This window comes from Falco naumanni, chromosome 11 (genome assembly GCF_017639655.2).
Source record: "Falco naumanni isolate bFalNau1 chromosome 11, bFalNau1.pat, whole genome shotgun sequence".
Lineage (NCBI taxonomy): Eukaryota > Metazoa > Chordata > Aves > Falconiformes > Falconidae > Falco > Falco naumanni.
Window position 1 is genome coordinate 21865530 of NC_054064.1, and position 25852 is coordinate 21891381.

Genomic DNA, 25852 nt, shown 5'->3' on the forward strand with positions numbered 1-25852 from the left:
TGTGCAATTAAGGTTAGCCTCCCTGTTTCTTGACCCAAGAAATCTATTCTCAAGTTTGGTAACAATATTATTCACATACATTGTTATGCTGAAGTAATTTCTGTAATAAATTGTGAAAGAGTCCAGTAAAGTTTTTGAAGAATAACACAGTTCTTTAAAAAACTGATAGGATGACATACATCTTAAAACCTTAATACATGTGTCTAAGGCTTCAGTGGTCACTTGTGGTCAGAGTAAAGGTGGGTTTTTTCTAAAGTGTGAAGAATATCCATATAACAAGTAATTACTAAAGTTCTAGAGCTCTTTACCATTGTAAGTAATGTTCAGATACAAAATTGCACCCCTGTCTCATTCTCACTTTTGTTGCCATGAAGTAAAAATGAATGTTAAATGCAATAGTTCAGTGCATCACTAGTAAAATAACTATGAGTGCAAGTAAGAAGCCTGAACTTAGACCTTGCTAGTTTGATATGCTGCTACTCAGAGTTGCACAGGCAAAATAATAACAGCTGGTAATGGAGATATGATTACTGCTTCAGGTGATTGCTGTCTTCAGAATGCTTCCTTTATTCTTAAAATCTTCTACCAACATTCCTTTAGTAAACTCTGAAAAATTATCTGACAGAATGGCTGATGTATTTAGGGACATCAATGGGATGAAGATATGTAGTTGTTTATTTCAACATCTATTGAAGTGTTAACTACTGTTACTAGACAGATCAAAGCATTGAATTTAATTCAAAAAAACTTTGAGAGAATTTTAAATCCGTTATGTTTCTTTAGGAAATATTAGGCTCCCTGCATGAGCCTAAGATCATTTGCAAGATCAGTTGAATTATCTTAGTGTCTCATGGGATCTTTCTGTGTGTGCAATAGGTCTTCCATGGTAGTCACCACACAAGTCTAATGCCATGGAATTCTGCTGAATAATACGTAGGTTTAAGATAAGTGTTACAAGCTTTTGTGCTTTTTTTTTTCCCTTTGCAGGATGACTGTGCATGCACTAAGCAAAAACCTGTGAACAGGTCCTCCCTTTGAACATTAAACAGTTCACTTAGTTGAATGATGTAACATGATACATTGAAATAGGTGGGCTGAAACAAACCTTTCAGTGGAAACAATGGGGAGAGCTAGCAACAGACTGCAAAGTTCTCTCCCAAATACATGAGAAGCTTATTGTATGAATGTGATCGTAAACAGTTAGGGTGAAAGCTTGAGTTATGTCGCAGTTCGGTTTTAGTTCATTCTTAACCTCATAGTGAAACAAAGGTGCTGCTTGTATCCTGTGTATGTATGTCCATGGTTTTCAGCTTGGGATTTTTGTAAGGCTGCTGTGAGACCATGGAATACTTCTGAAGGGTCCCTGTAAGGTGACAGAAATAGTTTTGTTGCCATGGGACATGTGATTGATGTCTAAGAATTCCCATCTCAATAATTTTTTAGAGTTCTGCAGCATGAGGAAAGCTGAAATTACTGATACAGATCCTTTCCAGAGGCTTTCTCTGTCTTTCTAATATATAAACTTTTGGCTCAGGAAGCCCCAGAGCTTGAAAGGATTTAGGGAAGCTATATATTCTTGTTGAAATTTTATTCTTCTGGAGTTGTCTTCTTTTGGTCAGTGGTGGAAACAAGATACTGGGCTAAACGAACCCATCATTTGATGCAGTAGAGCTGTTTATATGAGAGTTCTAGATATTTTCCCACTACAAACTATCACATATCACCAGGGATGTGGATATACGCTCAGGCTTCAGAACAGGAGTATAAAATGGATCGTAAGAGAAACCACAAAGGTAGATACTTATTTTTTTTATTACTGAAAATGCAAAGAAGTGACTTTTGGATGAGGTCAATGCAATGCAGAAGCTTGTGAAAAACAAATGTGATAACGAGATATATCAGTAGAGGAATATAAGCAGTCTTTTCAGATAGAGTAGGAAGTGGTGAAATAGAGGAAGGACAGGGAGGGAGGGAGGGGCTACCCTGGGCTTGCTAGGACTTGGGAAAGATGAAGGGTGAATCATGGTTTTGAAATTAATTTTGCAGTTTTAGGCTTTAATCTAAAACTTTACGAGTGTCTTCCCGCAGCTAGGTATACTAAGCTACCAAGGTTATGGCAGTACAGTGAGTTAGCACGGTTGCTAAGCATGGAAGGTGGTGTATGAGAATTTTGTTAAGAAAAGGTGAAAAAAAGGCCATTCAGTTTTGCCCATGTAATAACATGTAGAGGATCTATAACATTAAGTAGACGTCTGCTGGGAGTGCTCTCCATATGGATAGGAATAGGGACCACATCCATGTGGACATGACTTCCAATATGCTTTTGGTCTTTCTGATGGTTATTATGAGAAGAGAGATGCAGACTCCATCAAGAAACAGAATCTGGCATGAGCAGAACTTCTGGGATTGGATTTGTTCAGGACTGCAGGTTTGGATTTATATGGTTCCAGATCTGAAAAGTAGCTAATAAATACAAGTTGGGTAGCATGAGGTGAAGTCTGCACTTCATTCATTGCTTTGAATTACTTGGAATAATGCATTCAGGAAGCTGCAAGCTGCTTTCAAAAAAAAAAAAAAAAAAAAGCCTAAAGCTTTACTAATCTATTCTACCAGTTCTAAAGTATTTGTGTGTAATCAGCATTAAGTCACACTGGATTTTTTTAAGGTTGTCAGGGCTTTACAGGGCTTTATTTGAAACTCACTTGACCATTTTTAATGTTTTAACAGACCTTGTAAAATGTGCAAAATGAAATACATCATCTTGTTTCCATTTCTGTTCTGAAAAGGAACTTTACAGATCAAAGCAGAATCTGAAGTTGAGGAGGTTTGATCTGAAGCAATACCGTTTTCATATTTGAAGTGTCTTTAAGCAGTATCGCATACAAACAGACAGTGAACTGAGGGAATACTTATCCGTCTGCAGATTATATTTGAGAGTAATGATTTTTAAATGTAAGCCATAGCTCCAGGAAGAGAATTTAGACCTAATCTTGAAAAAAAAATCCCAAATTATGAATTTACTGTAGTATTTCCAATCTTGTGAGATAAGTTCTTAAATATTTATTGAACAGCTGCTAACATGACATTCAAAAAGACCAAAAGGTACAACACATACTTGAGTATAGGTACAAGTTATATAGATATATAAATATATCTTGTGTATTATATATTAAAAATAGTTTATCTACTTAAATATTTTATTTATATATAAATGCAGATACATACATGTATGCATATAACAAATTATATGAAGTATTAGATATTATTCCTATAAAAATAATATGTAATACTGTAATAACATTATTTGTATAGGAATGTTTATAGGAATAATGTAGACTATTTATGCACATTCACACACGCTTATATTAAAAACCCCTTTAATGACCAAAGGGAACTGAAATGACTTTTGATTCAAAGAGTTCTTATTGCAACGCAATTGAAGTAAAGACCAAGTCACAGATAACAAACTGAAAGTTTACTAGGGAGGTTTTCCGAGATGCCTACTAGGCAAGGTTTGTTTTCCACCACGCTGTCAAAGCCCTAGGTTACTTAATATTCAAAGGAGTGTTTGGTCGTATAGCAGAAGGAACAAACCTAAAGCTGCCAAAACCAAAGAGGAAAGAGGTGTTGATAACAGTGCTAAAGACTGCAAACAGATCAACAAATGTGCATCACTGAGTTAGGGTGAAAGTTAAGTTGCAAATCTTGATAAAGGAACGCTAGATTGTACAGATCATATTTGTGCAAAGAAATTTTAAGATTTCTTGAGCTTTAGATAGATTGAGGCATCAGTAGTAATTAAAGTGGCAAAACTGGAACAAAGTTCTTGGATGGTTCTTATTTGCATGAGTCAGTTGGAGTACTCATATAAAAGGAACGTTACTGAGTTAATTTTTTAATTTCCTTTCTGTAAAACATTATAGATTTCTCTGCAACCATCAAAATAACAATGACAAAGTGATTGCATTTAACATTCTTTATTTCTGAGAAGTTTCTGTGTCTGCATCAGGGACCGTGGATGGACAGAGAGGACTCAAACAAGAGAAAAACTTGCTGAGTGTTCAGTACTACATGTAAGTTACAAGTTTCAGTTTGCTTTTGATATATAATATTCTTGAATCTAGAATGTGTCTTTGTAAATAAATAAAACCAAGATAAAGTTTCCTTCTCCTTTGACAAGCAGGTCATGTGCTCCTGCATTTTTAACCTTCACAGCTTCAGCACACTTTAGCGCTGTGCAAAAGATCCCTTTCCAGAATGTACAGTCAAAGCTACCATCAGTTCTGGGTAGGCTTGAGAACTGTAATTTTTATGTTGTTGGAATGCCACGATAGAGGCCAGAAAGTTTACTAAGTGATCCAAACCAGCCCTGCTCCACTCAGAATTCTGTTAGTTTAAGCCCTAAAAGTTAGAGGATTTGGTTTTAGAAGTCAGCTGTGTTTAACTTGGGCTATTGAGTTCTCTTACTGTAAAGTTATTTATACTAACGTACTTTAAAAAGCCACATTCATTTAAAAGTTATGTACACACTGAATATTAGATATCTGATATTGATGCTTACTGTAAGGAATTGGATTTTACTCATTCTTTTTTCTGTTGACAAGTGATTCCCTGGTCTTGAAGATCCCAGCTACAGGATCTCAGAAAATACAGCTTCTGAAATGTCATCGCCCGGCAGCAATTGCCCACACTTGGAATCAGTTGGTGAGATAACAAAAGAGGAATTGATACAAAAATCCCATGTGAGTTGTAGCAGTTTGCTTTCTTCCTATTGTAGTTAACTCTGGTGGCTTTTTTCAGCTATGTGCGTTGTTGTGTGTTGTTAGTTATAAGATGCATAAGTGTTAAGCATGGGTAAAATCTTCTGTAGTGGAACAGTAAGGTTTACACGAAGTACGGGAAGACTTAAGGACTTGGTAAAACTGAAAAACTATCTTTCAGTGCTTAACACTGAAATCAGAGTACCTTTCCCAGCAGTGTTTTCCAAAGCAAGTGCTGTTTGAGTGGAAATAGTAGTTAGAAGAGTTAGCATAGCACCAAGCTGAACTGTAGCAGTTAGTTATTTGGAATGTTTATGTGATACAGTATAACTGACTTGACTTCAAGAAGAAACTGTAACAAAGAAATCTATGCTTAATTTTTTTCTTGGATAACACTTCACTTGTTGGTGGAGGAGCCACAGTCTGAGAAACTGCCCCTACCCAACTCATGGTTTCCAGCTGTTAGTAATAACTGGCACAAAGAATGATCTTGTAACCCATTTTAGCAGCTGGGAGGTGATGAAAAGCCAAACCTTTTCTGTCCATGGTGCTAAACTTTCTATCTGAAAAGTGTTAACAGGTAATTTGCTGCTGAGGGGGATAGCATTTCTGTAATGTTGCGCTTTTTTTTTTTTTTTTTTTTTTGTAAACCTTTGCAGGTAGTGTTGACTATCTGCAAATAGGAATATGCAGTTATTACAAGTTCTATCACTTTAAATTTGTTTTATGTTAAATTTATAGGAAAGAGCAATTTTGAGGATTTTAATAATAATTTGATATGATAATGTTTATGCTTTATTGAGAAGACAAATTTTTGGTTTAAGATGAAAACTCAAAGAGATCCAAGGTTTTACTAGAAAAATATGCTGATCTTAAGATTATGTGAAGCAAACCAAAAATTGGGTTGGTTATAAACACATTTCTTTTTTGATCTTGAAATTATTCAGCTGATAATGAGATTTACAGTATTTTTTTCTCATTTTGTCTCAAAGTTGTGGTTTGCTGGTGAAAGCAAATGAAATAATGCTTTTCTTGTGTGTTTAACTTCAATAGGGCACTTGTCAGGACTGTAAAGTCAGAGGACCCAATCTTTGGGCATGCTTAGAGGTAAGTCGTTCTGTTGTTCCGTAGTAGGGTCTTCTTCTAGTAATCTGTAGATAAAGTTGGTAGTGTTCTTTTTAAGAAACAACTATAATGAACTTCTTTAGTTTCTTTAAATTGTTTAAAAGTATAACCTATTGTGCAGTTCTCTGTTTTTAAAATTATTTACCTTCTATCAGGTACATACTTCTTGCAATTTAAGAATAGTGTGTTTAAAATGATTTTTTTTTATAAGAAGGTAGCACATTAAGGTTTCTTCTTGAGTTATGATATTTTTTAGGTCTTAAGATATTATATTATTCCTGAATTAAGTTACTTTTAATAAGCATCTCTTGGCATTTGTAGTAATAACATCCATCAGTGAGTGCTGACTTTTTACAGCATAGAAATACATACTCTGTTGGGTTTTTTTTTATTCTTAAGTAAAATAAAGAAAAAAACACTTATTTTGAAACTTGTAGAAGTTTGTATAAACATTCTTCAGACTTTGTAAGAATTTTGTACGGTCTCTACCCTGGATATAGTTATTTCTTAAATATGCTTGCTGTCTACAAAATCAATAATTTTCAGTGTGTTAAAAAAAAAAAAGCTCAAAGTGTAGCTTCTCATTGATCTATTATACCAACAGGAAAGTATGTAGCTAATTTAGTTTTTAAAATGTCTTGGGAGTTCTTCAGACATTCAGCTGTTTCCAGAGATTGAAATTTTACTATATAGGCTTGCTTTCATTTTTTGGCAACTTTTGTCTAAGTCTTGTCAGGAATATAGTCTAGGCTGAGATGCCAAACTTTAGGTGTATGTATGAGTATTTTAAAAAAACCTGCTTCAATAGTTTCCTTTCAAGTGGTTTATGGTAACAGTTAAGAGATCAGGTTATTTTGCTCCTTCTATCAATAAGAGATAGAAAAGAAGAGAGAAATAAACAGTGTTTAATGACTTCTTGTTAGATGTCTGGAAGTTTAATTACATATAAAAACCCTCTTGGGAGTAGGAAGAGGTGTTCAGGGATCCATCAGCCTGGCAGGTGGGGAAATGCTGTGAAGCTTAAAACATGTTTTTTATTTCTCACTCAGTGCTCTTAAACTGTTACTGAAAAACTCAATTTCATACCAACATTTCCGTAGGAGAGTTTTGTAATTGCAGTAGGACACTTACTGTCATGCTGTGATGTATCTCCTCTTGGATGAATTGGCATCTTGCCTTCACCTTTTTCAGTAGAAAAACGTGGTGAGATACCAGCATGTTAACTATCTGTAATTTAACAAGTATCTGTGATAATTTAATATAGAAAATTGACTGTGTTCAGCTGCTATTTGATTGTATAAATTAACATGCTTGGAGCGTTATACAGATAACATGCTGTACTGTACCCTCTTATGTGGTTGTCTTGACTCATGCAAATGAGGAATTAATGAAAGTTGCTTGAAGATTGGCAGCTGCAAGATTCCACACTCAACTCAGCCAAATGTGTTTTGCAATTGGCACAATTAAAATCAACAGTTATTTTGCAAGTTATAACTGGAATGTAGTAAGTACTTAACCATGTAGTGCTGGAAACTCTTATGTAAAAGTGAAAAAACAATGAATTGTGAAGTAACACTGATAAGTAGGCACTGCAGATAGGCACATAGGGGCAGTTTTGTATAAATGTGTCATGTTCCAAGGCTGTTGCAATTCAGTCTTTCAGACACTGGGCTAACTTCATATTTTCTGTAACAATCTACTAAATCAAGAATTGTAAAAAATAAATGTTGACCTTAACCTGAATAAATACATCAAAATGGCCAAACAATTATATTCCAAACAATTAAATATCTTACACCGCCCACCAGTGAAAAGAGTTGAGTTAAATCTTGCAGCATTCTTATTTGCTTTAGGTGATACTTATTTTAATACTTAACTGTGCATGTCTCTTGTTTGTGTAGGACTCTGCAAGTTTGAAATCTGAGTGAATTTTAAAGGGACTGGCAGTATGTTCCTATTCTGTAAACCTGTTTGACACCATTTTTTAATTCTGTATACTTCTTCATATCTTGCTCAACAGAACAGGTGTACGTATGTTGGCTGTGGTGAATCCCATGTTGATCACAGTACCACCCATTCCCAGGTATGTGTATTTACTAGTCATACAGTTACTTGAAGTAGTGGAGTAGAGTTAGAGAACTTTTTAGACTAATTTTAGTGAAGTCAATAACATGTGTTAGCATAATTGGAAATTTGATTAGCTATGATTGTTTTTCATCTATAGAAGCAGGTCTTACTAATTTAGGGGTATATGAGTTTACAGTCTTTGTGCAGCTGCATAATTGTTTATGTAATTCTGACATTATTGCACTCCTTAAAAGAACATGGTGAAAATTAAAAAAAGAACAATTACTGATGATTTTGAAGATGCATGGACAAAAGGCTTCTTGAGTACTTCAGCTGGTATGTAGTACTTCACTGCTTCAGTCTAACTTTTGAAGATTGTGGCTGCCTGGTGGGTGAGAGGAGGGAAGTTGGATTAATGAATAATGGAAGCTGAACAGCTGTAAAATAGGAAGTATAAATTACCGGGAAAAGGTGCTTTATTTCTGCATTATGCTCCCTGTTCCAGTAGCTACAGATAAAGAAGTGACTGAGCTGAGCATATCCTTTCATGCAGTGTCCTGATTTTGGGTCTGGCTTGGTAGGAGCAGTGGAGTATGTGCATTGTGTTCCCAGCATGCCAAGTTCTGGCAAGATTGGGCAGCTTGAGTGCATCTGTCCCAGTCTTAAACTCATTGTATGTTCTGTGCATACACATGTGCCAGTGGAACACTTGCCAAAACAAAACAAATAAGATATATTCTCTCTTAGCAAATATACTGGGGACAGATGGGATGGCAGTTTTATGAACATGTAATTTCAGAATTGCTGACTTTCCAAAATTAAATGAAATTCTTGCCACCAATTTACTGTTTGTCTGTCAGAAAATACATCTAAGATTCCTCCCTGAGCACTTTTTGGTCTCTGAAAATACTAAAAAACCCACCCCTAGTAAATATTGAAACAAGCAAATAGTATATACCAGGATTTTACAAGAAGTAAGCTTTGACTGCGTTTTACCACGACTCCTCATTTTTTATTCTTTTTTGAAGCAGGGCTTTGAAAGGAGTGCATATTTAAACATATCAATAGTGTATTAATATAAATCTTTATAAATGTAGTATTTTTGACAGCTATTTAAGCTGAATCACAGTTCTACAGCCTTTACAATAGATAAATAAGCTGATTGTAGTGCATTTGGGGAACAGATGGTCTCTGAATTTCTTACCTACAATTTTGTACCTCTTGGCTTTCTATGGTGGTTTATTCTTGCTTTACGTGCTGTTTTAGCAATGATATGTACTTGCCAGGTAAGAGAAAGACAATGGGTAGTTTGCTTGCTGTCAGTGACATCTTTGTCTTAATTTTCTTGTTACTTAATTTTAACTTCTGGATAGTAAGTCCTCTTCTGGATTTTTTTTTTTTTTTATCCCAGTAAAAACCTCATTACAGTCAGTAAAATGGGAGAAACAAGGCTGACGTGAATCAGTTTATTTCTGCTTACTCCAGTCCACTCTCCTGTAGTGGACACTGCCTCAAGGCTCACGGTGCCACAAATCGTGTTCATTGTGCCCACTTCAAGAAAATTAGTAAGCTGTTGCTCTAGAGACTTGTAGTTATTTATGCAGCTGAAGCTGCAGAATCAAGCGTATTCTCATGATTAAAATTGTCCAAGATATTGGCATAATCTGATGTTTCTGATATTTTTTTAGCAGGGGGAGGGCTACTTAATGAAATTGTAGCCCACACTTTATATTAAAAGCCTTGTTCTTGTACCAGGCCTTATTAAATGAGAGGAGGAGGAACTTGGGCATCCTGCAGAAGTTGTAGTATTTTCCTAATTTCTAGCCAATCCCTCATTGTTTATAAACCTGGATGGTGCTGACATATAAGGAAGAAATACAGGAAGGATTGGTGGAAATACATGGAAGATGAAAGCAACTGTATGCACAATCTTATAGTAAGCAAAGAGGTTAAAAAAAGAAAGATTAGAACTGTAAAATATTCTTGATCTGTCAAATTTTTATATTGCTTCGCAGGATAAAGCTGTCAGCAAGAGAACTAATAGTCTAGAATATTTATTTTCCTATGAGCACCTCTTGGTGTAACTGAACTAAAAGTCTTATCTTACTCTTCTGATTGTTAAATAGCTTGAATTTCCTACAGCAAACCAACAGAAATAAATGCTGCCTTTAATGTAGAGGAGTCAGCTGCCATTATGAGCAGTAGCAGACATTCCTGGAAAATTGGTTTGTTGTACATTGTAATGCTTCTGGCAATAGGCTTTCTTCTTATTTTTGTAATTACACAGAGTAATTGTCATATATCAGATATGACAACAGCTTAGATTCTGATTGTACCTTGTTGCTATTTTGAGTGACTTGTACTAAAACTGAGTGTTGGATAGTTCGTGCTTAATTTCAGTAATTTAATTGGTATTTTTTTAATGTTCTACCATATTTGTTTCATTGTTGAAAGATCTTGGAGCTTGCATCATGTAGCAATATTTAATTATTCCAAATTTCTGAATCACAGTTTTGGCTTTTGTTCTGTTTTAGGAGACAAAACACTGTCTAACTGTCAACCTGACTACGCTCCGTGTTTGGTGTTATGCCTGTAGTAAGGAAGTATTCCTGGATAGAAAATTAGGATCTCATTCTCCGTTACCAAATGCAAGACTGTCTCACCAAGCACAAGAAAATAGTGTGCAGGTATTTTTTAACCCAATGAAACAAAGGCAGCTGCGGCTTTGTGGTAAACATTGTGTCTTCTCTCAAGTGAGAGACTGCCTTTTCCTCCTTTCTTGTGGCTGAACTATTTTCTCTATTTTTATAAAATTTCTTTTAAAAGATGGTGTCTAGCTTCTGTGTTCTGTTTCTGTGTACTGCATGCTTCCTAAGAATGCTTTTTTAATCTTATTGTCTAATTGTTTGTAATCTGCAATAAACTGTAAGGTACAGAAAAAGCACGGTAAAATTTAAGGTTACAGGATTGGAATAGTTCATCTGTACTTCCCCATTCTGTCAGTTTTTGAAAATGTTGTTTACAGAACTCATTGCAGTAATTGCTGACGAACTTTCAGGAAGTGGCAGAATGCCTTTAGTATGTGTTTTTGGATACTTACTCGAGATACAAATTCATTCATACAACCGCAGTACTTTTAGAGAAATATATGCTAATCATTAACCTCATTCAGCTAGTAATATAAGACACTTAAATGGATTCCTGTAACAGTTTCTGAGGTTTAAACATATCTAGTTTTCAGTGTTGATAAATGACCAAAAAGGTCTTGATTTCTGTGTATGTATATGTGGGCGGGAAAATTTTCCCAGTGGAGTGGTATACACACAAACACTCCTGAGTAGTTACAAATTTAGCTACTATGCAAGAATTTACTAAGAAAGCAGTAGTAACCTGGGTATGTTCTGTATATGTGTGTGATTTTGTTTTAGATTCACAAATACATTGTGTTAGATTCATGTGGAAAAATATGTATCAAACTAGAAATCAGGAGAATGCTATTAGTATGCAATGGCTGTTAAGATTGCCAAGGAGTATAAATATGCCCAGGAGAAAAATATGGCCAGTATCTGGGAAGTTTATATTAGTTGAGTAAGTCACAGGCTTAAGATTGTGGTGTTCTACATGATTATGTTGTCAAAGACAAGACTTTATAAAATGTGCTTAGCTGTGCCTAACTTCGCATTTATTAACAATTAACATAGTAACTGAAGAGTAAGATGATGAATAAAGCATTAACTAGTGTTGGAGAGAGGTTAGAGGAAAAAAAACGAGAACAGAGGTTAAACAGAATTTTTAAATACACTATTTGCTTCTGCAGTTTTAACAAGGTTTGTTTAGGTTTGGTTTGTTGTTTCATTATCTTCTCCTTGTTACTGGCATCAGTACTGTTCTCTAATATCTTTTATAGATAAGTGTTGTCTTGGAGAAAGTTATGCTGCAATTTCTTAAGTATAATTGTTTGGCATAATGCATGTATATGAAAAAAGGTGTTGCTTCTATCTTGCCTATTTAATGTACTTATATAAAAATTACAGTAACTCAGTTAAAACTGATACAAATACAAGTACAGTAATTCTAAAATGGTTTTGCTTGAGCCATAGAGTGGAAGAGATACTGTGTTGCACAGGAAGATGGGTAGTTTTTCAAAGTATGTGGAGAGGAAATATCCTTTAATATTTTCACTTCAAGGCGTAGTATTTAATATGAACAAAATCTGATAGTTTTCTCATAAAATGCCAACAACTCAATTGGAATAGTACCATGGGAATATTTTTTTTTCTTTGTTGTTCAGAAATTCTGATGACTTGATGTACAGCTGGGATCAGACTTCTGAACTTAAACTGTTTTAATCTTCCAAGTAAATGGGTATAATATACAGAAAAATCAGTAGAACTTAGAAAGTCTGTGAACATTTTGTTTAGAATTTTTATTTATGTGCACAAAAAGATCTTGTAATGTGGTAAATGTCTGCCTGCCTAATACTTTGTTACTCTCTTTGTACATTTTGCTTCCAGCAGTTTGTGTTCGTCAAATGTAGTGAGCCATCTGGTGGCATATCAAAAATACGTACACTAACTTTTATGTGAGGACTACTGTGTTAGCTTTTCAGTGCTGGCTTACTGTTTGTTATCCAAGGGAAGGAAATACTATAACTTGCTTTGTTTTGATTCTTCAGCTGTTGTCATAAAATCACCCGATGTTGTCACTGCTAATCTGAAAACAAAAACATGGGGCTTTTCTTAGTAAGCCTTGGGGGTAGCTGTGGAATCCTAGTCTCACTTTGTGCAGTGAGATTTCAAAATGCATTCAAATAATTCTTAGTTTGTAGATTTGTTGGTGAGATTATATGTAAGCTTAATTAAGGGGAAAATCAATAAATACAAGTAAATATACTTTTTTCTTTTTTTCCTTACAAGGATTTTAAAATACCTAGTAATCCCACGCTGAAGATTCCGCTAGCAGCTGTATTTGATGACTTAGATATAGAAGTGGAAGAAGATGAGTTAAAGACTAGAGGTAATAAAAGCAAAATCCAGTGCTTTATTGCCCATTTATTGCATGTGTATGTCTCTACATCTGTTCTCCAGCTATATGCTAGTTCTCTTCTAAGTGGAACCGTTTCCTATTCTGCTCCCAATATGATCTTTAGTTTCAGTTTTATTGCAGCAATCTTTATTTCTCCTCAGAGGAGAGGCTGCAGTGATAAATGTGCACCCATGCAAGCAGCAACAAAAATAAGAAAGCATGTTCCTGTTACATGTGGCAGGTGTTCTAGACACTCTGGTAAAAGTAATTTTTTATAAATCTGTTCTAATGTTTTCTCCTGTTCTAGAAGGTTTCTGATTTGAATGCTTTCCTGCATTTTGGGTAACCCTTTTCTGAGCCTGTAGTATCCTAGTGTGGGTTTTTGGGTTTTTGTGGTCGCCTTCTCAGTAATGGATTTCATGCACTGCCAACTTTCTGGTATAAAAGGTTACCCACCTTTACTAACTCCCCAAGGTTACTAATATTAAACTATTGTGAAGATGAGAGTAGATGAAACCCCAAACAGTGAAGCCTTAATCTCTCATTCCATGAGAACATAATTATTATTCCTTACAAATCTCAAATTGGTATTGATAATTTTAAAAAGGTTATGTGTGTGTGTTAGTAAAGAAAATATTTCTAACTACCATTTTCTCTGAAAATCTGAACAGCAGATTGTTGAGCTATCGTTTTTGAGATACTGATGCATATGTCAAGGCAGTTTGTTTTCCATCAGTGAAGATAAAAGAGTTATTCTAATTTATGGATCTCATTTCTCCTTTACTCATCTACTACCAGCTTTCTTTCTCTTAAGTCTGCTGGCATTGGCCAAAATAACTGCTTTCCCCCTTCTGTTGTCTGGCACAGTCTTTCTGGATATGTCACCACCCCACTAATTTGCCATCTGCCCTTAAATCATTAAACTGTGTGTTTTATTCAGAGTTAGTTTCTCCTACCATTACGTGTAGATGTGTATCTTGTCTTATTAATATTTTTGGGAATGGAATTTGTATAGAAGTAATATACAAGTAGAATTGCAATAAAGTTCCCAGTGATATGACTGTGTTAATACATTTCTCAAATTTAAAGGAAAAAGCTACTTTAGCTCCATTTTAACTTTGTTAAAATTTCTTTTGAAATATCTTTGCAAGAAAAGAAGTTTATTCAAAAACTTTACTTGCAACACTGCAGGCCAGAAAACTGCAGTAGGAGTATCTTTCTGTTATGTATTCTGCTGCTAAAAAAAAAAAAATAATAAAAAAAAATCCTGTGACTTTTCTTACCTTCCAATTTCCGTAAGAAGGATTGTTCTTTTTTTGTAACAGAAATTGGAAGGGCAGAATGCAGGTTCAGATGCGAGAAGCTGGACTATATTTCTGTTCAGACAGATAAAGAACCTTGTAAAACTTAAAAATGGATTTCTGTGTATTAGAAAATTCAACTGAAGCAATTCAGGCAGTTTTTTAGATGTAAAAGCATTTTCTTCATAAGTTTTATTTTTCTGCCACAGACTAAGACGATCAGGGTAGTTCCTATATTTCAAGGATTGCATAGAGCCCATGATGCTGATTGCTGAATAATTTAATTTTTCCAGTCTTATTGATTCTTTGCTTATAAATTGTTAATTGTTTTCTCATACAAAACCAATTTTATTTTGAAATTAATTACTTCATTAATTTAATACTCTAGTAGCTATGAATAGCAATTGTTTCAGATTAGTTTTTTAAAATTGAGATCATACAATAGTTATGATTTGTTTAAGTAGCCTCTCCTCAAATGTTTAAAGGGTGTTTCTCATGACTCCATAATCACTGAAAGAATATATGTTAATTGTAACTTTTATGTGTGTGGAAAACCTGTATGTGGATATCAGTAAAGAAAGTAAACAATCTGGGCTTGAAAATAAATTCTGTTGGGAAATCTAAACTGAGCAGTCTGTGTATAAAAACTAAGGGTATACAATTGACATAGAAAAAGACTGGTTGTAGCAAATTCTGATTCTGGAGTAATCACATGCTGAGTAGATTTTGAATGTTTGGTGCAAACGTTTGCTGACTACTAGCATGAACTTGAGACAAAAGAATTAAATCTTCCTTGAGAAGCTTTTGGTGATAATGCTTAACAGTTACAGATGCAGTGTGGCAACAATTTAACTGGGCAGGTAAATCATTAAGTTCAAGTAAAACTTAAATATTGAAAAACATATTTTAAATTACAATCTGCAGCTGTCATAAAACATCAAAAGTTATAAGATACAGTCTAATTGTCTGAAGTGTTTTAGTCAGCCAAGATCAAAACACTTAATTACTACTTCTAGTGATTAGTATTCCTTTAGGAGTCCTCTGTTTCTTCTAGTTACACCTCTGCATCATAATTGGCATCAGAAGTGTTACATGAGTATTTGAATTAGTACATATTTTGTAGGAAGTATTTTCCTTAATATGTCTTGCATTGGATTAACAGACTCACTGAATATTTATGGTGTTTTTCAGGTCTAACAGGATTAAAAAATATTGGAAACACTTGTTACATGAATGCAGCTTTACAAGCTCTTTCCAACTGGTAAGGAAAATGATTGTAAATGTAACTTTGTATTTGCTTATACATGCAGTTTCTCAAGATGGACTTAATGATTTTGAAGGGCTGCACTACCATGGAATAAGACATGTATTTGTTTAATCTCAGTTTTACGTACCACAAACAGTTGTGTCACTGATAGGAAAAACAAGTATTGTGGTATATGGGCTACTCAGCTTTTTCTGTTTCTTTCTAATTCCTCACTGTCCTGGGTGAAAATACATGCCGTTCTAGAAATTGGAAGAAAATCTGATAAAAGCTATTAAATTTGTGGGTTGTTTATTTTTCCTGCTACAGAAGAAGTCAAAGGAAATGCATAAGAGTAAATCCTAATTAAAAAAAGAGACACGTTAAGATCAAAAGGTCCAAATTCAGTCCTTACAAACAATGCATCTGGGACATTCTATGCTAATAGAATAGGCAAAACTAGAATACAAACTCTTATTATCCCATGGGGATACCAGACATGGTTCATGAAGGAGAAATCTACAAACTCCGGAGAGATAAAAATACTATCCAACTCTAAAGATTATTGCACTAGAAATGGTTAGGCAGGGACAGTACTTGAGCATATGCCATATATGCTTACTGTATGCATCTGCTTTCGGCTGCAGTCCAAGGCAGGATACAGGGCTAAGCAGACCTCACTGAGATCCTTTGTTGAGGTGGAGGAGTACTGAGGCAAAGCTCTCTGGAAGGTAAAGAAGTGGACAAGGCATCTAATCATGAGGAAATGGTTCTGTTGAGAAATGCCAGATTTTGCAAGTACGCTGGGCTATCTCCTTTCCTGGATAAAAATAGGTCCAATCTTTATGAGGGATTGTGACTTCAAAAGGGGGCTTGAAGGGGGGAGTATGTGAGTTGGCATCACTGCATGAAGTAAACAGATAATAATCATTTAAGTATAAATTACTTACCTACAAACATCATATGTCACTATTGGATTCTAGAGAAAAGATGTGTTTAAGATGCTATTTATGCACTGGGCTTATGGTGAATGTTGCTGTAGTGGTATGTATGTACTTCTGTGATGGCTAGAAGGAATAGCTTTGAATTTGAATCCCATTACACATTTATAGTGCTTTAACAAAGTCAGAATGTATTTGAGGAACAGTGTTGCTGTACTGCTGAAGTTATTCTACTAGGAAAGGTTTGGTTGCAGCATTTAAGGATGTAGGAAATGGAATTGTTCAATTATGTAATAGTATTTTTAATAATTTTGTATGAAATGCAGATTTTGTCTTGTATTTTAACAACCTGAAAAAAATCAATACTTTCTTCTTTTTAATCAGCCCACCTTTGACACACTTTTTTCTTGACTGTGGAGGCTTAGCCCGAACAGATAAGAAACCAGCAATTTGTAAGAGTTACCTCAAGCTGATGACAGAGCTCTGGCACAAAAGCAGGTATTGCATCATTTTAGTGGTGAAAGGGTTACAAATGAACTCCAGAGTCATGAAGGAGGCATTAATCTCTAAATGAAGGAAGGAAAGACTAACTTGCAGGATTTAAACACTCCGTATAACATGTTCTTTTCCACGTCTACCAAAGATAGGACAAATAATTGATGTAAGTTGTGGTAAGAAAGATCTGACAAGAATTAAATGATTAACACTATACAAAGTAGCATTAAGCTTTTAAAAATAAGTTTATATCTGCCAAAAATACATTTAAAATGTTGAACTACTTTATCCTTTCTGTGTCAATCATTCTGTATCTATGTTCTATCAGTTTGTTTCCTTGTACGGAAATTGTTATTTCTGTCCAAGAAAGTACTTCAAAATATAAGTACAAAAATAAAGAAACAGTAATTGTGCATAGTGCCAAGTGTATGTCTGAATTGTCGTCTGATTTTCTGGCAAGAAATGTGGCATAAAAGGCCTGGTACAGTCTCTGTTTCTGTTGGATGACAGATGTTAAAAAAACTGTATAGTTAATAATTCAATACCAGTATTACGTTTGGTTAAGATCAATATTATTGGTGTTAGATGTGTTACAGTTCAGTTGCAGGGAAAATTATGATCCCAGTGAATATAGAAAATTCCATTTAAATGCTTCCTTTTTAATGTATATTTATATATTTAAAACTTTTCTTTTTATTTAGGCCTGGTTCTGTTGTTCCTACTGGTTTATTTCAAGGAATTAAAACTGTTAATCCAACGTTTCGAGGCTACTCTCAACAGGTAAAACTTTCTGATGTCTTTTAAATCTGCCTAAACCATAAAGTTATCTCTTATTTTTAACACGAATGCTTAAGATACCATGCTTCCCGTATTTGTTTAAAGCAAATTCACCATAAACTTTAGTTCATGTTTCAAATGTAGATCAGCTGAAGTGAAACCATCAACAGAAGCCAGGTTTTGTGTTCATTTGTATCAAATACTTGAAAGGCCTGCAACTTCTGAGAATAATTCCTTTTCCATTTTTTTCAAGAAAATTAAAATAATGTGTATCTGAAACTTTTCCTTTGTGTGAAAGAATGCTGCTAATATTTGCTAAGTCCTAGAAAACAAAATAAACGTGTTCAAAAATGAAAAAGAATATAATAGATCTTTTTATTCATCTACCAGTTATATTTTAAAAATAAATTAAATACACAGTATCCAATTTTCATTTAGTATTTTTGAAAGAAAAAAAAAAACAACCACAAAACAAAACCACCATCCGCTGCTGTGTGTTTTGCAAGCAGTATTGTGGGAACTGTAAATTGGTAACTTAATAATCTATGCCTATTTAATATATAGTAAAGGCATTCTTCAGTTGATTCTTTGTACAGTATCTTGCTGCATTCATACAGTTTGCAGTACGTCATTAAAAGCTTTTGGACTAGTGGAAAAATTGAAACCTAGTAATTAGAAAAGCTTACTAATATCTTCCAAGAATCTGCTGTTACTCAAAGGAAGAATTTTGCTGTTTCAGTTACCATGTTTCGTATTTGTGGAGTGGAGTTTTAGAACATGTTTTAATGTTGAAACGCTGCATGTAGCTGTAAAGTAAATGTTTAAATAGTAATTTGATTTTTTTAATTTACTCATTAATTTCTTATGAGCCATATGTGTTTCTGGAAAAGTAGAAAATCGATCTTGATAACCAAAAAGAAACTGTATGACAACTTCGTTCTCAGAGCTTTGGACAGTGATGAGAATGCCTTTTTCCATGCAGAGCAACACTTAATGAGAACCTTTTTAGCTTCTGCCTGGATCACACTTCAGTTGCATGTTCAGTAGATTTCACGGCAACAATTAAAACAAAGCAGTTCTTTCGTGACCAACACTCTCCTGTTGCCCAGCCTTGCAAGCTGGGCAGCCATGTCCAATCTCCAGGGAGAAAAAGGAATTCTTTTGCTCAGTGAAGAATGGTTATCAGTTAATGTGTCTCGAGGTTTGAGTCACGGGGTTTTTTTGTGTGTGTGAAAGGATTACCAGGAAATAGACATATTAATGATTTTTTTTTTCATTACCCAAATGTGATAGTTGTAGCTTTTAAGAAAAAGAATGTTTTCTAGTCAGCAGTTATGAGCTTTAATAAGTAATTGCTATGATGGATGGGAATGTTAAGCAGCAAAAATCATTGCTATGAACAACCAAAATACAAAAAGGAAAATAAAAGAAGCAGTAGTAGTTGCCAAGAAGAGGCTATTGTTTTCTCCCATGCTTGCTTTATTAGATACTCTCTGTTGCCAGGAATCAAGCTGCTGCGTGGATTGTTGAAATTTAGTGGCTTTTAAGATTATTTCCAAACACAGATTAGAGTAGTAGTAATAATCAACAGCTCTTTGTGGAAACACTGATAGTTGAGGAATCTTGTCCAGGCTTGAGATGAAGAATTAAAATCTTATTATGACAGTATGATGCAATTGGAAAGACGAGCTAAGTACACCATAATACTTTTTAATGAAGTACTTCAATGTCCAATGAAAGCAAGGCTGTGGTTGCTTTGCTGTAGATGCTCTGTGAAGTTTTAAAAAATTGTCTCTAAAATGTTCCATTAGCAGCAAAGCTGCAGTCTGACTGCACTGTTGGTAGTTGCTTCAGTTACATTTATCATTCATCTAAGCTATGGCAGTATTTTGTAGAAGTAAACTTTTTGGGAATTGAAGCATTTCTGGGAGAAACTTGTATGACAAGGTTACTTGTGACATGCAAGAAATAGATGCAGGAAACAAGTGTGTGGCCTGGAAATGAAATTTCTTTTGAACATTAGACTTGGGACAGAGGAATTTACCTTCTTGTTCTTTAATAGCCAGCTATAGCTTTCATTTATTTATCTGTATCTTTTCCTGATATGACTTTAATATCTTGCAAATATAATGGAATAATATTGTAAAACTTGTTTAAAATCCTAGGATGCACAAGAATTTTTGCGTTGTCTAATGGATTTGCTTCACGAAGAACTTAAAGAACCAGTTGTGGAACTGGAAGATGCCCAGCCTATGAGTGTAGACGAGGGTATGGAAGAAGACAAGAGCCAGTCAGACGTAGGCTTTCAGCCCCGTGAATCTTGTGGTACCTATGATAAAACTGAAAATGATGCTATTTTCAAACCTGTCCTAGAGGATCCCGCAGAGACAACCATGTTAATTCAGGATGATGATAACAACTCCGTCACATCCAAAGACTGGCAGAAAGAAAAAATACCAAGCAACAAGCTTAAACGAGCAAATTCTATGGAAGACTTGGAAAAAGAAACAAACGCTGCTTCAGAGACCACTGAATTTTTAAATAATCAGGGAACTGTCAAAGTACAGATACATAGTAGATTCTCAGGTAATACATTACTAATATGTGATTGAAATAATGAAATTCTTAGCCAGAATATCTCTGTGAGTGGAAATGAGTTGTAGAATACAGTAGAGAGGTCAAATAGCATAGGTGGATTTACTTGTAAACAATGCAGCTTTTTAATTTATTTTTTCAGTATAGATGTTCTGAATTCAATTTGAATTCCTTTGAAAAGCTAAAGACCTTTAAAAAGCTTAGCCTTATTGGGTAAGGTTTTAGATAACCCAGAAGAGTGGGGGGTTTTGATTTTGTTCTTAACATAAAAGGTATGTGAATTGAAATTGTCCTTCATTTCTAAATGGCCAGTGACCTGACAGTATTGTTAAATAAATTGCATGACCATTGTGTCTGTTCATCCTGCAGTAAATATTTTTGTGGAATATATGAAATAATGCAAATATTAATTGCAGAGTACATCAGTGATGTCCACATGAATGATGTATCTGCAGCCCAAACCCCATCACTGAATGAAGGGATGAACACACGCTTATCAAACAGTCCTCCAAAATCATTCTCATCGTGCTCTTCACTGGCACCAGTCCACAAAAAAGGTATAGGCCCTTTATTTTCTCCTTCTTGGTACTGAATTTCTCAGTTTTAGTTTTTGTTTTGTTGTTTGTTGTGTCTTGTGTAGCAATGCAATGTTGTTCCTAAGGATTTATTTTTATTTTTAATCTCCTATCACTGGTGGTGAGAGGAAGCATTACCTAAGCTGGACATATGATAAGACTCCTTTTACTTCTGTAAAGTCCTGATTCTTTTGAAGCATGGATTGTATTTGCCTCTGCTTTGGGAGAGTGGAATAATATTTTTTGACAGCTTTCTCAATTGCACTGGTTTGTAGAGAGGGGTAATGTGAAAAGTTAATACCCTCAGAAAGGTGATGGTTTACAGAAAACAAGCACATTGGTTCATCAGCAGAAGGTTCAGTAAGTCAATGTTTTTAGTCTACTAAGATCTAAGGAGCCATGTGTACCTATACTGTAGATAGATTGTAAATGCTAGCTGCTTTCTGGTTGTTACTGTCTCTGCAATATAGAGTATTTCCTTTGGTGCGTTCCACAGTACAATATATTTATCAGCATCCAGAATGTTTAGACTTTTGCTGCCTTTAAATACAAGACAGTGCAGCTTTAGGGCACAAGGAACAATATATAATTATTTTTTTCCCCTCATTTGTCTAAGAGTAGACTATTTTAATAAAAGCTTGTCTTTTGGAACATGCTTTTAAGGCTAGCATTAAACCAAACTAAACAACTCCCGCAACTTTAATAGTGTGATGCTTTTTCATTCAACAGGCTGTCCAGGATAAGTTCTGAAAATGTTCATGTTATCCTTCTAATGCTTTAGCATTGATGCTGAATGACAATGATTTAATGGGCTTAAATCGTTGATCTCCTTGGTTCATTTGTTCAGCAGTTTTGATGCTACATCTGTCATGCACTACTGTCTCCACTGTTACAGGAAGGTTTTAGACAAACTGAAGTGAGTCTGCCAGAAGAGGTACTAGGTGGCTGGAGCCTGTCATGTACAAGGAGAGGCTGAGAGAGTGGCGTTTGTTCAGCCTGGAGAAGGACAGGCTAAAGGGGAACTGTTGCTGTCATCAGCATTATAAGTATAGAGAAGGCAGAGCCAGGCTTTCCTTGAAGCCATGCAGCAAATAGAAATTTTCCTTTCTGCAGCTTGCTTCCTTGCTTCCATTTCTATTAGGTGGAAGGAAAAAAATCTTTCCAATGAATGGTTGAATACTGGAACAGAGGCAGGAACCCAGAGATACCCCAAGGTTCTTGGATATTCCAAAGTTCAACTAAAGCTGCTTTGAACAGTGTGTGTTCAAAGAAGACTGTGCCAGGTGATATCCAAAGGTCTCTTCCAATCTTTGACTATTGATTTTTGCCACTTCCTAATAATGTAACTCCTGGTCATCTTTATTGAGTCCTGAGGGAACAGATATGTATGCAATAGAATGGACTAGGGGAGTACCGCGGCAGCTATTTGAAAGCTCAGAAATTGTTGGGGTTTTAATTCCCCATAATAGTAGAGGAATTCCCTAGTGTGCCTGGGGCTTGTGTCTGGGGGCCGACACCTAGTTACAATGCACCCGTTCCCTTCTTCTCTTCCATTTCCCCCTTGCTTAAAGCACATGGTATCTGTGGGGTGCCACAATTCTAAGATGGCATTTCTTCCTGCTGTTTGTGGATAAATACAGCACATCTTCCACATTACTGATAAATAAAGACTTTAGAACCATCTTAAAGCAGTTTAGTGACAAAATAAGTGATTGAAAGGAACCTTACATAATTCTGGGCAAAAGGCTTTATGAGGCAGTTTGTGTCCATAATAAATAAAATATGTATGATGCACTGTGAAAAAGAGGGGTTTTCTGATGACTTCTAGCAGCCGTTCTTTCTGCTGGAGATACTTCTAAATTCAGACTCTTTTTATTATTTTGGACAGACTTCTTGGTATGGGATGATACAGAGACAATATATAATGCTGGACAGTGAAGAGAAAAGAGTACTTGCTTACGGGCAAACTCTTTATGTACAAAGGAGCCTTGGGAGGATGTGTTTTATGTGAAAGATTTATTGGAGTAATTCAGTTTCCTTCTCACTGTAATTATTTCCATGTTTCACTGCCTGGCTTGTTACTGGCTGTCAGCATTTTGGCAGAGCTTGCCTTTGACTCCTACGAGACTTTTGAGTGGTCTTTTGGGTAATACACTGACTCCAGAAGAGGTTTTGTGGTCTTCATTTCAGCCTACCATTCCAGTAATCTATAGAGCCCAAGAGACTGCTCTGGTGTGTTTACCTAATTAGTAGTGGATTTGAGTGGGGAGCTTGGAGTTTTACTTTATTTTTTTTTTTTTTTTTGTAGGCTGCTCTTAGGCTGGACTCTAGTACTACATTTACTCCAACCCACTGTCATCAGTGTTGTGACACAATAAGCTTGTGTATGAGCATTTCAGCCCAGCATGCTTAAAACTTCCTGGAAAGACGTGATCAAATTAAATATCAGATAGAATGCGTCTTTTTAAGTTTCAGTCCTGGGGAATTCTTGCCAAGACAAATCATATAGCAGTAAGCTATAGTTTTCAAGACCGGCAGTTTGAGTTTTACTTAAATAGAGGGAAAATTTTGTGGTCTTTGTACCCTACAAACTACTTGAGGAACCTCCATGAATTGCCTGGTATTAGTAGTATTTCTAAGAAATATTTAGTTAATAGAAAACAGGGCTTGGCTTATAATTTAACCCTAAATATGTGTGGTGTCTAATTATATTATGCAAAGTTGTGGGAAATCAGAATCTGCTATATCTTAGTTTACTTTCAGCATTTTATTTTTGTAATTTTACAGTTTCGACTGTATCATCACCAAAAAGGAAGAAGCGCAAGAAGTACAGGAGTGTTATCTCTGACATATTTGATGGGACTATAATAAGCTCAGTACAGTGCTTGACTTGTGATCGGGTGAGTAAGGAGGGGAAGTTCTAGCTCTTAATGTTTTGTTTTGGTGGGGTTTTTTGAGAATTGGTTTACAACAAGAATGGAGAAAGAGGCTTGCTCTTCAACTTCACTTGGGTATAACCTAATGCATACCTGCTACTGTCATAAGTTTTTAGGTACATAATGGTACAAAGAAACGTAAAAGTTTGTAGTCTAATTGGGCTGCTGTAACAGTCTCATCAGGTAGACTAAGACTAAGAAAATTCATGTCTTTCAAAAAATCCAAGTAAAGACACAGATGATACGAATCATTAATTGCTTTCTGAAGTTGTCCTCTACTGCGAGATGTAGTGCAACATAAGAACAGTTTATTTCTTTCTGTACTATTTGCTCATAGAATTACTTAGAACAACACACATGATCATTTTAGAAAAGTCAGTTACTTAAATATGTCTAGTGGACCACTTCCATTTCAAAGCAATAGTATCAAATATTGGATAACCAAATCTTTGGACTGGGGACAAGTTTCTCAACATAAGGTTTAAACGTAAGCCTGATGCAGTTAAATGCCCTTACTGCTTCCCTTGTTTTAGATCTAAGAATACCAAGACCTCAGGGTAACCTGGTGAGCAAGTTCAAAAAACAAATAAGTTTGCTTGATGTTTTACTCTGTGACTGTGATCATTAAACCCAGCATGGAAGCAGGAAAATGCACAGCTGGGTCTCTCTTGCAGCGGTTCCAGTTACATCAGGTCAAGCTAACGTCAAAGTGAAATGCTGTCAAAACAGTGGACTGAAGCTTTCTGAAACTAGCTTGCGTAACTGGAGCCTGAGGCAAAAATCGTAGTGCTTTGTATGACTAGTAGGTAGACAAATAATTAATAATGACTGGAAAAGAAAAAGTTTGTTATAACAATGTGCGGGTTCACTCTCAAATGTTTTTTTTTTCTTCCTCTGTTTTAGAAAATGAATTCTTACGTGTCCTTATTTTATACTTCATTTGCTACCTAGTGGAATTTTCAGCTATGTGGTGACTTAATAGTTACTGGTGAACTTTACAGAATTCAATTTAATTGCTGTTTCTCTTCAAGCTTAACTGTATTTTGTTTCATTTGTTTTCTTCTTTAGCTTTCTGTAACTCTGGAGACCTTTCAGGATTTGTCCTTGCCTATTCCAGGTAAGGAAGATCTTGCTAAACTCCATTCTGCAAGTCATCAGACATCTCTAGTCAAGACAGGATCATGTGGAGAAGCGTATGCCCCCCAGGGATGGATAGCTTTTTTTATGGAATATTTCAAAAGGTAAATAATATTTACCCTGTTTTATTTATTTATCTACTTTGAAATTCCAGTTTCTGCTCTTCTGGCAGAACATTTGTTGGTTTTCTTTCTTTTCTGTCAATGATGTTTCAGGTTTGTTGTCTCATGTGTTCCTAGCTGGTTTTGGGGTCCGGTTGTAACCTTACAAGATTGTCTTGCTGCCTTTTTCGCCAGAGATGAGCTCAAGGGTAAGAGGTTAATTACATAAACATGTTTCTTCTGGTTTTTTTCCTCCTATCACAATAAGCTGATTAATATCTCCTTAGCTTCATGCAATTAAGCAAAGGCCGCCTGTTAGACTGTAATACAGTCATTCCTTGCTCTTATGGGATCATTCATTTCAAAAAGGTAAGCTTCTCACTCAACTGAATATTCGAGGCGAGAAATGCCCATGAAAACTGCTTTAGAAATGTCCAGTAAATCTGAATTTGGTTGAATGAAATGGTATCAGCTGAAGGTTAATAAAAATTTCAAACCCCACTATTTTAATGCTCATTCTCATAACCTTCATTTAGACCTAGTAAATTATTTCCCTTTTAAATTATTCACCATTGTCTCTTCGGATTATGCTGTACTGCTTCATAGGTGAAAGCATAAAACCTGAGACCCTTTCTGTTTAGTTGCTACGGTCGACACTCTTACAACTGTTAAATATTGAATGCACCCTAAAGATAAGTTCCCTTGAAACTGTTACATATAGAATGTATGTGCTTGAAGGATAAGTATTTGTATTTAGAGAGTAATGGCTGGTTT

At 35.2% G+C, this 25852-nt stretch overlaps 1 protein-coding gene across 6 annotated transcripts in view; it reads left to right on the top strand.

Moving 5' to 3' along the window:
* USP33 (ubiquitin specific peptidase 33) overlaps window positions 1-25852 on the top strand; it is a 42200-nt gene that overhangs the window by 1209 nt on the left and 15139 nt on the right. For 2 of the 6 annotated variants that reach the window (XR_005830230.1, XM_040611230.1), the window contains exons 1-13: window positions 4647-4742; window positions 5814-5867; window positions 7906-7968; window positions 10487-10639; window positions 12869-12968; window positions 15470-15539; window positions 16847-16960; window positions 17659-17737; window positions 19900-20320; window positions 20746-20886; window positions 23692-23804; window positions 24909-25081; window positions 25184-25287. Coding sequence is in view for 4 of the 6 variants with exons in the window: in XM_040611230.1 (XP_040467164.1) it covers window positions 4662-4742; window positions 5814-5867; window positions 7906-7968; window positions 10487-10639; window positions 12869-12968; window positions 15470-15539; window positions 16847-16960; window positions 17659-17737; window positions 19900-20320; window positions 20746-20886; window positions 23692-23804; window positions 24909-25081; window positions 25184-25287 (1666 nt within the window). In the remaining 2 variants the exon portion in view is untranslated. Of the gene's footprint in view, window positions 1-4009; window positions 4074-4604; window positions 4743-5813; window positions 5868-7905; window positions 7969-10486; window positions 10640-12868; window positions 12969-15469; window positions 15540-16846; window positions 16961-17658; window positions 17738-19899; window positions 20321-20745; window positions 20887-23691; window positions 23805-24908; window positions 25082-25183; window positions 25288-25852 lie in introns of those variants that run through there. The other 4 variants (XR_005830231.1, XM_040611229.1, XM_040611228.1 and 1 more) reach the window with 3 other exon arrangements.